Raw genomic sequence first — 19,022 nt, 5'->3', positions numbered from 1 at the left:
TATATTTGAATGTTAGTACATAGTATTTAAAGACACCTAATAAATGTGTGAAACCATAAAACACATCGTTTTTCTTGAGTGGGGGGAATAGAAATTGTCAAAGTGGGCTCACATTGACTGATCCAATCACAATGGAGATTCATTTGTTTATATAGTAATTGAGATGTTATGAAATGGCAAATGTAATTGAAATTATGTTAATTTCTTTCTCAGAAAAACATCTTGCAGTTTCAAAATTTGCATTAGTTGACCAAGTTTGCACTGTAACTATTGCTCCGATATCTACACAATATCACTTTAAACCCCTGCCTTTTACATTATACAGATCCACCAACATTCAATAAAAATAAATGTAATTTTTCAATTTTGATACACTTTGTGATAAGAAAATGCTCATTTCCCCTAATGTGTGCCTCTAGCCCTGTTGTACCCTATGTTTTGTCATTTTAAACAATTCATGTCACAATTTTGTTAACCAAAATTGGTTTAATATTTTTGTGAGTTACCTTCCCCATTTTTATTGTGTCATGAATGGTTGTGCATTTCAGAATTGCATTATTACTTAAATTTGGCTGAAATCCAATTAAATAGCCCATAATACATTTTAAACACAAGCAGAATTCCATTGTGATAACTTACCCTGCTTTAGGGGCATTTGTCATGAAAGGTCAATGTGTGTTAAATTAACTGAATCTATTTCCTGAGCAATAGAGGTGGTAATTATCAACAGCGTTAAGACTTTAAGGTATGTGTCTATATAGAAAAATAACCCTAACAGGAGAGAAATATTCCTTGGAGTAAAACTGTGACAAGTAGCCAGGTAATAGGGAGAGGTGAAATTAAAATGTTATCAATTCAGCTTTTATCCAATTGAACAGTTTATACTGAACATTACGAAAGCTTGTGTCCCACTAGACAAATGGCTCACCTTCAGCAACAAAGAAGCCATACAGAATCATTATGGACAGAAGATAATATGATACAAACCCTGCGCCCTCTATCTTTCTCCATTTTGCGCGAGGGGAAGTGCGCGCTCCCTATCAAACAGAGACAGTGGCGAGAGACGCTGGGCGCGCATCCGTTCGCCTCCCCATTGACGTCACTCCGAAATCACATGAACGAGCCGGGACCAATCCACACACAGCCCTATCGAAGCACTCGGTTCCTCCGCCGAGATAGGGAGTGAAAAAACGACAGAAAAAAGGGAACAATGACTCCTAGCATCTGAAGAACGAAGAAAACACCTCGTGGATGCTGTATGTGGTTATCGTTTGATATTTTCGCGAGGAAGACTGGAATAATATGCTGTGGACTGAGGCGGAATGGATATGGCAATGGGCCGAACGTATTAAATAAAGGAAAGCCAAAAGGAAACGTTTGACTACATCGAATTATCACTCGTTTGCACGGGCTTGTTTAATGGCTTCATTTCTCGCCGCCACCGAACCTTGCCTTTTCTGTTCCACCGCTGATATTAAACACACTGTGGTTAAATCGCGGTGGCTCGCTTGAGCCTATAAATGCCAAACGCTGGGACGACCATTAGGGGCTGTTCAGACAGAACTCGTCTTTACGCTAAACGACGAATAGAACTGAACGCCGTTGCCTCGAGACGCGTTTTTAAAAGTTGACGTTCTTGTTTGACCTGATGCGGCGCTCCTGCGCGAGACGGTTAAAGACGTCCGTCTAGCGCATAATTACGTGGGAAAACAATCAAAAACAGCGCAGACGGACGCTGGAACGTGTTTGTTGTGAGCGGCCCCTCATTCGGCCTCGAAATCAGAAGACATCCACCTGATCTGATCTAACGCCGTCGACTTTCCATTGGCTTCAACATGGATTTTAACGGCAGCGGCGGGGGAAATGAGCTGCACAACAATCAGTTTTATCCGTCCGAAGAGAGTAAGCCGCTGCTCGGAGAAATATCCGCACAGCCGCCGCTGGAGGGGAATAATAATCACAAAGCGGGGCCCTGCAGCAAGAGGACCCTTCTCCACAGCAGCAGCAGCGGCATGAGATACAAACTGCTCCAGGAGGGAGACATACAGGTGTGCGTGGTCAAGCATCCGCGGACCTTCCTTAGTAAGATCCTCACCTCGAAATTTTTACGGAGGTGGGAGCCGCATCACCTCACCTTGACGGACAGCAGCCTGGTGTCTGCTACGGTAAGATCTGCTCAGCAGTGCTCGGTTTGACATATACGCTGTATGGCCATATTTGCATCGATGTAATAATGAGAAGAAAAAATGCAGGTTAGTGATATCGATGATGTGTTTCAAAAAAGGCTTGGAAACACATTTTGACGTCATAATAACAACTAAACCGCTTTCCCCTGTTACATTGTCTCTTGTTTTCCGAGTTTGTGCGTTATGATTTGTCAGTTCACGCCAACGTTGTGGCAGATGTTCTTAATTTCTTCCTCGCATTCTCCATTACATGTCCACAATCGCTTCGTTTACACATTCAGCTAATACAATTTTTATTTTAAGCATCCCATATTCTCTTATTGTGAACAGCCAAATACTCTCACGTTAACTTTCATAGATTACAATCTATTAAACTGTATGGTTTGTTTTTCTGAGCTCAAATATGGTCATTGGACTCTATGTCCATGTAATTCATGTTAAAGGATTTGGGCCTACTGCTTTCTGTATGAAATAATGTACATTATGGTTAATGCTTATCAGATGTATTAATCTGATGAATGATCCTATTGCTATTCTAAAACATAAGATATGTTCTAATTTGTCAGATTACGTAGTGGAATAACCAGACATACAGTTCGATGTGTCAGTATTTAATTGTTGTCAGTGGAAACGTAAGCTTTATTTATTTAGTTATTTTTTGGAATATTTATTTAATTGTGTACAAGTACAATCAATGTAATTGCCGTTTAGTTCTATTTTTCTTACTCACATTTGAAGGTGTTTCTGACATTTTTGATCACTTCGTTTTCTGTTTTACAAACATTAGGACATATATCTTATTTCTGCTCAAGAGTTCTGTCAATTCAAAAGTAGTGTCACAGTAACAATGGATTCATCCACTTGGGATGGTGGTTATTTTATTTATTTTTTTTAAACAAATAAAGTTGTGCAGGCAGTCACTCAATATTGTGCATCATTAGGCTCGATGTGGAGGGGTCAGTCCTATTCCTCTGTGTCAAATGAGTTGGCTAAATCATCTCTCAAATGTGCCTCTGGAGGCTTGTTGGCATGCTGTGTTGATTTCTCTTAGTTCAGCGCAGGTCATACTTGCAGTCTGGCCATGAAGCTATTTTTTGCCATCATCAAATGGCTGATTAAATTAAAGGTTTAACTTTTACAGCTGTATTTCATCATTCTGAAATGATTGAATTAGCCGTTAGGTTCTTCCTGAAACAAATGTTTCAAAATGAATTAGATTGCTTGTTTAACAATGGCCTTACTGTCAGATGAAGCCCAGTTACTGATACTGAGAGGCCCTCAGGATTTCTGAGGCTAGCTGAGATTAGCCCAATCCAAACACAGACCGTATGTTTGTCTTTGCCACTATATGTTGTCATTTTGAAAAAAGTACTTTGAAAGCATTTACAGAAAATATCAATAAATCAGTCTACATCAAATGATTATTATTTTTTAAAGCTGTCTGTCCTGTCATTCTGTATAGAGATTGCTAATGTGACGTCATCGTGACGTATTACCAGTGGTGAATGCAAAGTATTTTGGGAATCCGCGGCACAAACAGAAGGCGCCAGACTTGATTGCATGGAGGGAAGAACGCAGTGTTCAAGGTGCCGTCTACCTGCTGTGTTATAAATTGCAATAGTCGTTCTCACGATAGAAGTGGCATAAAGCTTAAGAATGGAAAATCCTTTTATCGTTTTCCAGCGTGGAAAAATAATAGTAGAACTACAAGCCATGTTTCAGAGGTGCCAAAAAGTACGACGAATGGCATGGATAGCAGCAGTATGGAGGCCCAAGATCGATAACACTCCACCACACATGATGGTGTGTTCAAAGCATTTTCACAAAGTACAGAGAGTAATTGTAAATGTTATGTTGTGGGCAAATAACCAGCGTGTTTGACGTTAGGCCAATGTTAACTGTTAACTAGCATGAAATGGCTAGAAAATTAGCTTAAGTTACCAATGTACTAAAGCGTAACATTAATCAGTTTTAAATGTTGTACATCTAGGCTACATAGCAATTTATTTGGTGACTGTGTTTGCAGGCAAACCTGCCTATGAAATGTTGGAGTGTGATCCTGACTGGGCCTGGGATATGTGGTGCCTTGTGAGGGGGAGGATAAGACTTTGCTGGATAAAATTGTGGTTGTGTGCTGTGCTTTGACCAATATGTGTCCAAGTATTGTTGTGAAGCCGTCGTGTTAGAATTATACACCATGCTCACCTCTAATATGTAAATATATATTATTTTTTTTTTCAACAGATTTTGTAAAGTCACTTCTCACATGTAATGATTTTTAGCAATCTCTGTAAATAAAATACACAAAGACTGAATGAAATTCTGCCTCCTTTATCTGTATTATGGAAGAATTGTGCAAAATCAGTTTGGATTGCAATACACAATTACATAACTTAAATGGTAGTAACATCCAACTTAATTTCAGTTTCTTTACATATTTAACATGTAAATACATTTAGATGAAGACATTTATAAAGAGTCCATAGAAAAGATAACTGGAAATGTATGAGGTAGGTTGTGGGTGATAAGTCACAGACATGTGCAAGCATCGCATTGCCATAACTCTTCTCTGGCTGGTGCGCTGCTGAATCCCACGCAACCTAAATGGAACCACTGTATAGGACAGTTCTGATTATCACAAGCAACCATGTCTGCAAACATTCAGGCTGTCTGCAAAAGCACCACAACACAGCCTTTTCAGGTTGACCTCCCCTGACCAGTCACTATGCTCGTAAGAATCCAGTCCTTTGATTCCCTTTATTTTCTCGTCTTTGCATTAGGGTGTAGTTTTAGGTGGTATGGTCCGACAATGTTTTCTTTAGCCTGCTGCATTTTGTAGGATTATATTCAGTTTTTCACGCAAATTTTTTTATTATTTTCATGCCACTAGCCTGCTATGCGATGCCAGCCTATGTAAACGGGCCAAACATACCCATAATTCTTTGCGTTCTGATGACGTTGCCGCCCAGTTGGTCAAATGTCTTAGCAATCTCTATTGGTTTTCTTGTAGTTGCAAGCTCTCTAATAGATGTTTAGCTAGTGACCCGTGTGCAGTTGACCATAGTTAATGGAGGTAGTTGTCTGTGGCTTATGTTCTCTTTTGGCATATACTGGCCTCTTTGATTCTACGGAGGGTTATACCATTGTGCTTTTGGAGGACGTCAGGATTTCAACAGAGGCTTTATTGTAGATATTAAAGCTGAAGTGTGTAATTCTTTTTTTTTTTTATAATTTTTTTTCCTATCCCTGCCTAATATTTAGAAACTACTATAAATAAGCAATTCATTGATTTCCCCCAAAGTGTAAACACTGATCTATGGAACTATCAAAACATTGCTCGGTTTGTTTCAAGTAGGTCTAGAAATGGGGTGGTTTCTCCAAAAGGGGGTTGTGCCATTTCCAAAAGGGGATGACACCTCCACAGATGGTTAGGGTTAAGGAAAGGGTCGGGTAAGGGGCTTTCTATAGCTTTGCTGGCGGTTTGGAGCTCCCATTCCTTTTTGGAGCTCTGTCTGTAGCTATACCCTTCTCATTTGTTTATACATCTGACCAGCTTAAAGCTTGGTGTATACTTGACACATCCTCTTGTTTATAAGGGTTCGTGCAAAAGTGACATCATCACAGCTGTCGTCTGGCCTCCATAAAGCTCTGTTCCGCTCGGCTGTGCACATGTCAATTTTTGTAACTTTTTGTGCTTGCAGTGCTTTAATTCCATTGGATGAATTCAAGGAATGGGGCAGTGCGGATGATGTATAGTATCTGTGCTTTTGAGGCAAAGTAAAACTACTGCAAATTGACCCTTTTCACACTTCTGGGTTTTGGAATGTGGAAGTAAACCACTGCCAAGTTTGATAGCAGTGAATGGGAAACCCCGGCCAATATAATTTTTGCTTACCCATTTGCTCCAAAATCAAAAGAAAAATGCCACTTACGCTTCCTAAATGTTCTAAATAAAGAAAAAAGTTAGAAGCCGATGGATTAGGCCTACAACATTCAGAAGAGAGATGGCAAATTTACTGTCACTCTCTCTCTCTCTTTATTTTTTACATGAAATAATAAAACCAAATTCAAAAATAAAGCTTAGTAGATTTAGATTTCTAAATGGAAAGATGTCATCACAGCCTGTGAAAAGGGTCCATAATGTTAAAAGGACAATGTTTTCACAGTGAAATTACCTTTTGTTGTTCCTCAGTTGTTGTTGTTCTGAAAGACAAGTAATCTTATTCTTCCACTACCTTTTATACACTGAATTAAAAGGTCTAAACAAGACACTAACATTTTACATCATTAATATATAACTGAACAGCTCTTGTTTATTTTATAGTCTTTAAAATAAAAACATAATTATTTTTTTTTTATCTTGACTAGGCTCTAAAAATGTACAACTAGTATCTTTACTGTAAACTGAAGTGCTTGAGTGTTATAACAGACAGACTGTGTAGAAAGCTACTGGTTCATTAGTAGTGTTGTCACGGTACCAAAATTTCAGTATTCGGTACCGATACCAGTGAAAATCCACGGTTCTCGGTACCAATTTCGGTACCAAACCAAAGTTTAATTTAGACTAAATTTACAAGAAAATATCCATGGTTCTCGGTACCAAAGCAAAACACAAAAACATGCTAATTGAACAACACACTATTTTTTATTAATAAAGGTAAACAATGCCATTCTTTATACTTATTTAAAATTGTGTTTCAAGTTTTTCCACAACTAATAAATGAAAATAAATTACACACCTAAAAAACACAACAATAAGCCATGACTGAATAAACACTCAGTGTTATATTTATAAACTTAAACATTTTTATAAATTAAAAGGTCATTTAAAAAAAACCTTCATGTCCTCCTGTTTTTTTTTTTTAACCCTAATAAAATGTATAGTAGCATTAAATAGTTAATAAAGAAGCTTAATTCTAACACTCATTATATTTGCGTTAGCTGCACCACGTAACGTTATGCTAATGATTTACTACACGGCTAACATTGTGTTTATTTCAATCCGACATTCAAATTAAAATATGGTATATAACTCAAAACAGAACCTCTAAATTTGAAATTAATTTGAAACTTACCTGCTTGAACTCTCATTAGATCCGGGTGTCGTCTTTAAGGTGTTTTATCAAGTTTGATGTGTTTCCTGCTTTTGAGAGAAAACTTTGATGACATCGTTTGCAAATTGGTTTTTGATGATCTATGATGTTCCCCTCGTCATCAGCCGCAAATCCGAAATATTTCCACACATGGCTCTTTCCTCCTTTCTTATCAACAAGAGCAGTCACCACAGCAGCGCCGGCGGTCGCCATGTCTCAGCGCTTTCATGAGGAGGACTCAACTTCACGCGCTTCGTGCGTGCATGCATGCGCGAACTTTGACCGGGTACTCTGTACCACTGGTACTTGGTACCGAGATGTTTTTTTTTTTAGTACCGACTTGGTACCGAAGTACCGACTATTTTGACAACACTATTCATTAGCAAATTTTTGTTGTTGTTGACCTAGTAGTAAACATTAACTAATATTATTATACCTGGCCAGGTGAATGATAAGTTCAGCAAAGCACTTCTTCTCTGCTGATTCTTGGTGGATTAGCTGATATTTTCCCTGCACTGCCATCTGTTTTTTGGAGAAGAGTTCAACAGCAGTGCATGTCAAGTATAAATGCCTCTGGCCGCTGTGAGCTGCATGAGCAGGACACGCTGCAGTTCCAGGCGAAAGTATAAACAAGGTTTTACACAGCAACATTGGCTAAAACAATGCTGTGAGTTAGGGGTGGGTCTATTTCTAAAATGCTTCTGTGGAACACAAGGGTTTGCCATTCTCTTTCATTTAAAATTTGAATTCTGCCTAACAGTGTTGTAGTACTCGAGTCGCAATGTTGATGACTCGAATCGCAATGTTGATGACTTGTGTCATGATGTTGATGACTCGCAGTGTTTCCCACAGGATTTTGTGAGACTGTGGTGGGTGGACCTCGGACCCTCTAGTGTGGTAAGACAATTTACCCTGTAAGAACATTTTGTGCATTTTAAAGTTAAATGGATGAATCCTGTGCACTATAAGAGCAAAAATAAGACGCTAGATCTATGAAGAACTTTGCTCTTGTAAACCGTTTTGTACTCTTGTAGTAATAGTAATTATTACAAGTAGTACTAATAGTAATTTAATTATAAACATATTGTATAGAATGGTGATGACACGGCAAAAACGTCACACCTGAGTTTAACGCAATTCACAAATGGTTCAAACACAAAATCGACTAGCGCATATATTTGAGCCATCAAAGAAATGAAGCAAAAGTGGTTACCTGTGTTGAATTTGCTCCTCAGATGCTGAAAATACTGCTAGGAATAACGTTAAAGTTAGATCAGGGCTCGACATTAAGCAATGTCATGTGCTTGTCCTCTGGACAATGAAATTGGTCATTTACTAAAAAAAGTTACTTGTCCAGAGAGATAAAAGGACATTTAAGTTACATGCTCAATTAACATGTCAAAGATTCTGTTGTATGTTTTCTAAGATTACAATCAATGCCCAATCTAATAGATTACCTATGCAATCAACTAAATTCTCTGTGACAAAAATGTAAACTGCACTGGGTAGTGGAGGATGCTATTGTCATATGATAATTATTTTAATGTTATGTTTGGTAGTCAAATATAAAAAGCCTCCATCGCCACCATTAACAGCAGAGGGATGCTCATAGTTCTATGGAATGAGATCGCAAGTTACTCATGTAACTGTGGTTCTGTGAATTCCGGATAACCGCCAGAGGCAGTGTAAACACAATTGGATTACCGCAGTGCCAGCCAGGTTGAGAGAATATACCAACAATGTGAACTATGCTGAGCCCTGGGGATTATAAGCACAATAGCTCAGCACTCTGCCTTGGTACGCCTTTCTCGTGCATTCTGAGTGACCAAGAACTCTTGATGGTCATCCAGAATTCACAGAACCACAGTTACATGTGCAACTAGAGTTCTGTTTCATTTTACTGACCGCCAGAGGCAGTGTAAATACTATTGGATGACACTAGTGCTGCACGATTAATCATATTGCAATCACAATCACAATGAAATTACGGCAAAATGCTGCAATTATATTAAATAAATAAGTGCATGTGTGGACGTGACCGCCCATTCTCTCTGAGAGCTGTTTGCCCATTTTCTACACCGCTAATAAAAAGATAACCAGTCAGTCTCAGTTTAGGGAGTGGCACGTGCGATCATGTCGTGAGTTTCCGGTGTGCAGCGTGGAAAGCCGGTGAAAATGGACACATAGCAGACCAACACTGAACTGGTGGCCAGGAAAAATAACACAGAAACACAGATCACAGCTTGGCAATATATCTTTATTTCATCCTTAAAGTTCATATAATATGGGAGCGTGCCATGTAAATAAGCACAAACACCAAAACTGTCATTCTCTGTGCAGTCAGAGCTGCTTCAACCAGTCGCGGAAGAGACCCAATGTGAGCGTGAGTCGAGACCGGGAGAGATATAAAGTTCCACCGGGTGATGCACACTCTAACACGGAGATGCTCGTCTCTCACCCCCGTTGTCTGCAGCTCACAGCGTGATCATCATGATAAGATCAATCTTATGTGAAAAATAACACTAAAATGACAACAACAATAAAATGTGTGTGTGTATATATATATATATATATATATATATATAGATATTAGATATTAATATGTATAATCTTATATATATATATATTAGATATTAATATGTATAATCTTATATATATATATATTAGATATTAATATGTATAATCTTATATATATATATATATTAGATATTAATATGTATAATCTTATATATTGAATTATTGTTATATGAGGGGCTTTCTCAGCAAATATTTATATATGCAATTAATTAAACGGGACACCATGTAATTAAATTGATTAAAATATTAATTTTTAAATATTAATTTGACGTGTGTATATATAATACAAAATATTCAGATAATTAAAATGCATTACATTCTTGTAGCAGAAGAGTTAACCATTGATAAGACAATACAAAAAGTGGCTTTAGAATACAATGTATTGTTTACTACCATATTATTTATCATAAGTCAATCATTGGCATACAGTTCACAGCAATCCATTACACAAGTGAATTTGTCAATCAGTTGGAGATTTATTATGAGGGCTTGTTTAAGGGTTTGTCAATTTACACCTGCGTCAGACATGCTTGTGTAGCGTCTCGGGTGTGTTGTGTCAAAAATAAAATGTTTAGGTTGTCACTGTGTCAAGTTAAATATAGTTTAATATTCAATCTTTACACACACCTTGAGATCCCTTAGTTCGCATTTGTGCTCCAAGTGTTTTGAATGCAAGAACGTAATGCATGTCTGTGTTGTGGGTTGTTTTCTTCACTTTATAAACTGCGTGTTGCTCATACAGCTGAAATTTCACTTACTGTCCTCTGGAGTAAATAGGTGGTACTACAAGCTTGCATTTCTCAGGAATCTTCCTTATTATGGTCCGGGGGCAGTGCGATTAATTGCGTTAATTATTTTAATGGGTTATTTCTTGTCAAATTAATCGCACTGAATTAACGCGTTAAATCGACAGCCCTACTGTCATTATCTGTGTGTGTGTGTATGTATGTATGTATGTATGTATGTATGTATGACAAGTCTTCACAGAGATATAAAGAGACATGATGCACCGTTAGCAAAGTGGGATTTCAGAAAATTTCAAGAGGTACCAGCGATAAGTTCAACTTTTTAGAAAGAGGATTTGGAAAAAACAGTTGGTAATTAAAAAAAAAACAACAACAAAAAACAGAACAACAACAGTTTTAGTGGTTTGAGTGAACCACACTTTTATATCCAGTTTCCTTTTCAAAAGAGTTTATAGAAAGTATGTTACATCCTGATTAAATGTCCCTGTTTTTTTGGACAATCTTATTTTCATGAAAATGTTTATTCTTATTTATTGTTCTATTTTATTTAGTTGTAATATTGAGAAAATAACAAGCTTGCAGTAATTCAAAGATATTATTTAATTTTGTAAAAATATTTAAATTTTAAAACTGTGCATTTATAGTTGTTGTCATTGCTAGTTTGCATGTTTAAGTTGAAAAATACACATTTCAGCATTATCAGTAATCTATTTGTGAATTTTCCTTCATAACCAAGCAAGTTGACTCATGTTTACATTTGTTTATAATATCGCAATATTAACCTCAATAATCGAAATATGACATTTTCCCCAAATCGTTTAGCCCTAGATGACACATACCAACATAGTCATGAGGAACCCACCTGATGGAAAATTAAGGCCGCTCCTGAAGAACTGCAGAATTCACTGCATGATGAGCAGCAACGTTGACATTATAAAACCTGGCATACGTGCACTGACACCATGTCAGGATCTCGTGAGTAAGCTGTAGAGACCTGCGGGATTTCGTGCCGCCCTAGTGGTTCAGATAGAACACTGTTGAGGTATTGTCGGACTGAACGAGAACATGGCGGCCTGCCAGGACTGGCATGAAATACTTTAGAGCCATGAACACTGCATGTAGTTCCAGCAAGTTGATATGTTCTGTGGCCTAGGTCAGTGTCCAGCGCCTGCAAATACCCCTCTGATTCCATGTTGCCCCCACCCTGTGAGGGAAGTGTCAATCGTGACCAAATCCCGACGAGAGAGAACAGCCAGGGGCACTCCTGCCTTTAGCAACTCTACCTGTCTCCACTGCCTCAATGCACATGTGGAACAGTGAGAAATTACAATCAGTCGATGGCAATGTCTGGTGGGATCTAGCCGCAAACTGTTGTTCCATAACTGGAGTGGTCTGCGATGGAGAAAATCCAGGGGAATCACCACTGTAGTAGCCGTTAACATCCCTATTAGTCGAAGGACCACCCGGTATTGCAAAGATACCCCCAGGTGAAAGTGAGCCAAGAGTTGCAGAATGTTCGTCACACATTCCTGAGACAGGGAGGCAGACATTAGGTGGGAATTCAGGGTCATTCAGGTAGGCTTAATACGCATACCTCTTATCCAAAGAGGAGACAGAGCTGTGCTCACTCACCTTGTGGAGACGCGAGGAGCAAGGGAAAGACCAAAAGGTAGAACTTTGGTCTTGTAGGCCTGCTTCAAAACTGCAGTACTCCTGCTCTTAAAACTCCAGTACTCCTGCTCTTCTTATATTGAAAAATTATTGACCGCCGGACTGAGTGTCTCAAGCTTTATGTTTTGTGACTTTTAGTGGTCCCTCTTGACAACTGTCAATGAGGTGGCCGAAAAACTATAGTGTTCTCAGTAAGACAAGGGCTTTGAGGGGGCTGTGACTGAGGTGTAGCGTGCTGACGGAAACATTGCTCTGGTGTGGCATAGCAGTGTCGGGTCTGAACTGCTGGCATCCTAAAGGTAGGGTTGGGTTGGGTTTCGGAACATTAGAACCAAAAAGATGCCTGGGAACAAATGGAAGATCTCTCAAGGTTTTCTTAGTCACCAGGTAGCCGTGCTTGGGCAATCCACACTTGGCGGCAGGCTGCCAGAATCATGGATGTAAAACTACCCAGCTCGCAGGTCACATGGCCCATTGTCAAAACATTTGCTGGTTCCAGTGTATTAGTGGCAGCAAGAAGTAACTGACAGATTGTGTTTTCTGCACAAGTTATGATTGACTGGTATGCCTTTTGTAGCAATGAGTCTGTGTGACCACATTGCGCACTGGGACATTCCCTCGTAGAGCCTCATCAGGAGACACCACCAAGGCTTCAACGGGCTGCTCTATTTCCAGAGCATGACTCACCTCGATTAAATCTGCTTCAGCCATAGACGCAAGCGCCCGAGCAAACTTTGAGCGATGCTTAGGCGGAGCTTGTGATGGCATTTGAAAATTCAGCCACAAAATCTATACATGGTGGCATGGCAAAAGAAGTCGCAGCTGTGGCCTGCCTGAAAAAAACTTTGGTTTGGGCAGATTGGACAGGTGACTCATCAAGTCCTTGACGAGCATTTGCCATTCGAAGCACAGCCAAAGTATCATCGGAAGAGGACTGTGCCTTTCCAGATGACTGAACTGACCCCCCGCTAGACCCCTCCGCTGCTGGATAACCAGTGAAAACATCCTGAGGTGATGGTTGTGTAGCAACATCCACAGCATCCCCATGAGCACAAAAATAAGAATCTGAAGCACTTATAGAAAGCACATCCAAGTCAGAATGTTGTGAAAAACAAGTGGAATCAAGAGACTCTTTCCCAGGTCCCTGATTCTGAACATTCTCAACCTCATCTTCACAAATGTAGCAGATGTGACAGGCTGAAGAGAGTGAAGCAGGCATTTCAGCTCCATCATCTGTGAATAAAGCATAGAATCTGTCTTAGTGAATATTCCTCGACACGTGAATGTTCATCACTTTGCGATTTGGCCCTCTTCTTAGATGGGAGGGGAGCGCCGGCTTCCGCAGATGCTCTGCGCTTCCGAGTATGCGAAGGGGCTACATCCAACTGCCTGAGTTTCACAGGTGAATTAATGGTCTAACTCGGAGCTGTCATTCTGACATCGGTAATGCCAATAAACATCTTATGAAAAAGAGAAACTATTTCTAAAATGGCCAAAGGATTGAACTGAGGGGCACAGAGTATAACATAAATTCAAGGAAAAACACTCAGAACAACTGAATAGATAATGATTACGTCAACGGGAGACCGTTAATTTAAAGGCGCGGAAAACACCAGCCACCGGATTGCTCTGAGAGGCACTGAGTGTTACCGATGAAATGCAATGTAAACTCACCAAAATGCGGCTAAAATACTCCAAATCTGTTGAAGTGGCGTAGATGCACGCTGACACAGCTTGTGAGGACAACATCTCGCTGCTCTTTTAAGTTGCACTTGACAGCACAAATATATCACTTAACCAAAACAACCTATCTTAACCATACGAGAAAGCGAAAGGGGCAGAGTGCTTAGCTACTGTGGCTTGTAACCCCCAGGGCTCAGCATACATCACTACGTGACTTTGTTGATATATTCTGTCGACCTATCTGGCTGGGTCTGCTATAATCCAATAGTGTTTACTCTGCCTCTGGTGGTGTACTCTGGTGTCCTCCTGAGCTTCTTTTTCATCATATTATTGCAGAAAGATCTACCACGTACAATAAATGCTATTACGTTATCACAGTGCCAAAATTTCAGTAGTCTGTATGTACTCTGTAGTGAAATTTGACGATTCTCAATACCAGCTTCAATATCACAACAAATAATAACACTAATATGTTAATTATGGAAGAATGTTTTCAAGTTCTTAATTATTCAAGACTAGTAAATTTTCAGTAATAAAATAACAATAATATACAGCAAAGAATAGAAATATATTAAATGTAATAAAACAAATTAAGTAAATTCAGTGCTTTTTTTTAACAGCTTTAGGCTATTAAGTATTCAAGTAAACATTCAGAATGAAATGCAACATACAACTACTATTGGTATTCACTGTACGATTATAATACATTAATACTTTTTTAAAATCTTCTAAAGTTACTCAGTCAAGAGCACTGAGTGTTTTCTTGTTATGGTTGTCTGATTAATATAATGACACACTAGACAGCAGCAGGTATTTTAGCTTACATGTATACTTAATATATACTAAATCTGACATTTTATTACAAATCTGCTTTTTTCTACACCGTTTACATTCACTTTAGACATCATTCTCTGTGTTTACGTGAATACCTCACCGAGATGGCATTTTGGCAGAATTTTTTAATGTATTTGACCATTCAGGTGCATTAGCGTGAAATTTTCAGCACACACATATGCTGCCTGTCAATCAAATAGGGCGCAGCTGTTACTATAGCGCTAGTGAATTATGCAATTATGCACTCTGGATTATTTTCAACAGCAAAATAAGAACATGGACTTTGTAATAAGTGACACTGGTATATCACAAATATAGTCAGTTATTTTTCGTTAATAGTGTTTTTAATCTGTCTGCTTGTCCGGTCAGGCAAGTAAAGTTCTCTTTCACTTGCCCCTTCAAAAATCCATTTGTCCTGGACAAGCATTAATGTCGAGCCCGGTGTTATATAATTAGCTAGCTAGATGTACCATTACATACATTATACATTGTTTGTAAGCAGCCAGATATGTCAGTCGTCATAAGCGAGGAGACTGACTGGGAGTGAGAAATACTTTGCCAAAGCAAAGGTGCAAAACATCTTTTATTTTATTATGAGAGGAGTAAAAATTGTAAAAATGTGGTGTGACGAATTGGCGGGCCGCTACAGTCTAGGTAATTAATGGGAATCACTGACTCGTCATTCGTCTCAGACTTGCACACTATTGACTCGAGCATTGGGTGCATTCTGACTTGGAGGAGAGGACACGTTACAGTCGTTAACTTTTCCATTCTGCACTTTTATGGCTTGAGATCACACGCATGTCATTCCACCGATCGAATTGCCTCTGAACAATCGAGTATCGAAAAATGTCTTGTGGTAAGGTACCAAATTTCGATACCTAAGGGGTTAATCTCATCAACGTCAGAGATAAGCATGTAGCATGCTAGATGTGCCCAAATCTAAAAGTGCTGGTGATTGGCTGTGTTTAGGCATCAAGGAAAAACACTAGTATCAGAAAATGGTTTGAGTTCCGGGGCTGGGAAAGAATGTTATCAGTAATATTGTTAACACTGTTCTACATTACAGATAAATACTAAACCGTAATAATGAGCCTTTTAAAATATAATTTTTACAAGCGCACACACACGAAGCAAGATGCTGCGACACCGGCAAAAGTGGTAATTCTGAATGTGTCAGAAAAAACAGCAAGAGACTGTGGGAATGTTTTGTTAATTTATAGAGAAAAATTAACATTTGGTTTGAGGAAAAAGACGATGATCTCAGGATCAGTAATGGTCAGAGTGATCGCCAATAGCTGATGCCTTTGACCATGTCATGATATTTGACTCGTTTTCCCATTTAATATATTATTATTATTGTCAAATTAATATAACAAATAATTTGCCTGTAGACACATACACACATTTGAAGAAACACTCTTTATTATATTATTAAGTACAGATGACAGAAAAGCCGTATATGGGCATGTATGACGTGCTGATACAGAGGCGTGCAGTCTCATGGAAAATGCGCATCTAAAGATCACACACTTTGTTTCTGCCATCCTTTTTTAGGTAATATAACACTATTTTGATCATATAACACTAGAGGACAATACCTGAGAAAATAAATAAATAAACTTCAAATAAATGTCAAGAAGGCACTGTCATTTACAATGGAAAGATATTTTTCTGACATCTAATTTTTATTTCCATGATTATGTTTGCTCCGATACCAAGATTTTGACTTTGGCACGAGACCAGCCCTGGTATCGGTACTATAATCAACACATAAAAAGCCTCAGGTTTTTTATGAAATTACACAGAAAATGACAATTAAAAGGACTGCGTAAAGTCTCACAGATACAAATGATGTGTTTTCAATTTGAATTTTTCTATGTTAAATGTTTTAATTAAACGTTATGATCTAATGGTGTTTGGTCATTTTGGCCAAGCAGTTACATTTTTGTTTCATTAGACCAGAGGACATTTCTCCTAAATGTCAGATCTTTGTCCCCATGTGCACTTGAAAACTGTAGTCTGGCTTTTTTATGGTGGTTTTGGAGCAGTGGCTTCTTCCTTGCTGAGCAGCCTTTCAGGTTATGTCAATATAGGACTTGTTTTACTGTGGATATAGATACTTGTCTACCTGTTTCCTCCAGGACCTTCATAAGGTCCTTTTGCTGTTCTGGGATTGATTTGCACTTTTCGCTCCAAACTACATTCATCTCTAGGTGACATAATGCATCTCCTTACTGAGTAGTATGAAGGCTGTGTGGTCCCATGGTGTTTATACTTGCATACTATTGTTTGTACAGATGAACGTGGTACCTTTCAGGCATTTGGAAATTGCTCTCAAGGATGAACCAGACTTGTGTAGGTCAACAAATTTTTTTCTGAGTCTTGGCTGATTTCTATTGATTTGAGTTTGAAGGTAGGACTTAATACATACACAGGTACACGTCCTATCAGAAGCTAATTGTCTATAGGCTTGACATAATTTTCTGGAATTTTCCAAGCTGCTTTATTAATGTATGTAAACTTCTGACCCACTGGTATTGTGATATTGTCAATTAAAAGTGAAACAATCTGTCTGTAAACAAGTGTTGGAAAAATTACTCATGTCATGCACAAAGTAGATGTCCCAAACATACTTGCCAAAATTATAGTTTGTAATATGAAATCTGTTAAGTGGTTAAAAAATGATTTTTAATAACTTCAACCTATATGTAAACTTCTGAATTCAACTGTATATACAACACTGTGATAGATAGATAGATAGATAGATAGATAGATAGGTAGATAGAATTTTATTAAGTTCTCAAGTAATTATTCAAGACAAATAAACAGTAAAATAAGAACAAAGAATCAAATGAAGAAAACTGTGCTTAAAGTTTCTAAAAGCAATATCAAACATTCAAGTAACATTAAGAAAAGAAACCTACAGAGATGGTATTGTTATTGTGTGTATGGTTTCTTCTACAATACACTTTGAAAGAGAATGTGTGCGTGCATGTGTGTTAGGGTGGCACAATTAATCGAAATAAAATCGAAACCGCGATATGATCTTATGTGATTTATTAAATTGCAAAGGGCTGTGATTTTAAATAAATAAATAGTCTGCTCCCTTCAAAGTTTATTTGCGCTGCTCTGTCCAGTCTATATTAAGTTAAAGCATTGTTACAGTTAAAGCATTGTTTTTAGAGCAGTTCTGTGCTCCACGACTCACTCTCTTTCTTAGACTAACAGAAGTGCTCTGAGTTCGGTTCCGTTTGCTTACATGCACTAAATGCTTTATTTACACTAAACTGGCACGTCCTTCGTGAATAATTTTTTATTATTATCTGCGCTAGCAGCATCTCAGTCTCCGCAAGGCACCGGTATCATAATAATAACTCAGAATACAAGATTGGATATCATTCAAACATCTTTATTAAATGATTGCTGAGCAAACAGCATTAACAGAAACTCCTGTAGAGTCCAGAAACTTCTCCATTCTCCTGTCATTTATTTAACTCACGAGAGAGCGTGCCACCCTTATTACACTCCTCGTGGAAACAAGTGAAAACGGAACTAATATTACAAACATCCAACAAAATTAAAAGGAAGGAACATACATATAATAAATGAAATATTGAGTTACTTTAATATAATGTATTGCTAAATTAAATTTAATAAAATAATGAATAAAAATCATTAAATGAAATGGTGACAAACTAACCAAAATTTTCATTTTAAATGTAATTACACCAATGGGTTATCAGTTCAACTTCAGTTTGACATTAAGCCTCATTCTTTAGGACTATCTTATATACAGTCAAGAATAGTTTGTATAAGCCTACTAGTTTCTAAGGCCTAGAGTAACAATTATATTTTGTGTATACTGAATTATTCAATCAACCAACATTATTTTTGACAGCAAAAACTAGGCACATTACCATCATAATCACAGTTCAAATCACAATGGCAATATTTTTCAAAATAATCGCAATATCACTTTTTGTCCAAATCATGCAGCCTGTGTGTGTGCGCATGCGTGCGTGTGCCAATAAACTTAAAATGGAAACAGATGTGATTTAAATATTTTTGCTTTTATGACATGGACAAGGACTCATAACTCGGACTTGTATTGTCGTCTCGACTTGTACTCGACTCGGACACAATATTGGTGACTTGGACTTGAGCATTGAGGACTCAAACTCGACTTGAGACCTGGTGACTTCTGCTGCCTAACATCTCTTTTTGTATTC

The 19,022-nt window shown here is 38.1% G+C and overlaps 1 protein-coding gene across 1 annotated transcript in view; it reads left to right on the top strand.

Annotated features, from left to right (window-relative positions):
* Positions 1 to 1,133: 1,133 nt before the first annotated feature.
* LOC127623136 (C-Maf-inducing protein-like) overlaps positions 1,134 to 19,022 on the top strand; it is a 57,318-nt gene continuing 39,429 nt past the window's right edge. The window contains exon 1 of the mRNA XM_052097405.1: positions 1,134 to 2,165. Coding sequence (XP_051953365.1) covers positions 1,836 to 2,165 — 330 coding nt within the window. The 5' untranslated portion in view covers positions 1,134 to 1,835. The remainder of the gene's footprint in view (positions 2,166 to 19,022) is intronic.

Source organism: Xyrauchen texanus, chromosome 29 (genome assembly GCF_025860055.1).
Source record: "Xyrauchen texanus isolate HMW12.3.18 chromosome 29, RBS_HiC_50CHRs, whole genome shotgun sequence".
Lineage (NCBI taxonomy): Eukaryota > Metazoa > Chordata > Actinopteri > Cypriniformes > Catostomidae > Xyrauchen > Xyrauchen texanus.
Note: the sequence above shows the minus strand (reverse complement) of the source record. Positions and strands in the feature narration are given on the sequence as shown.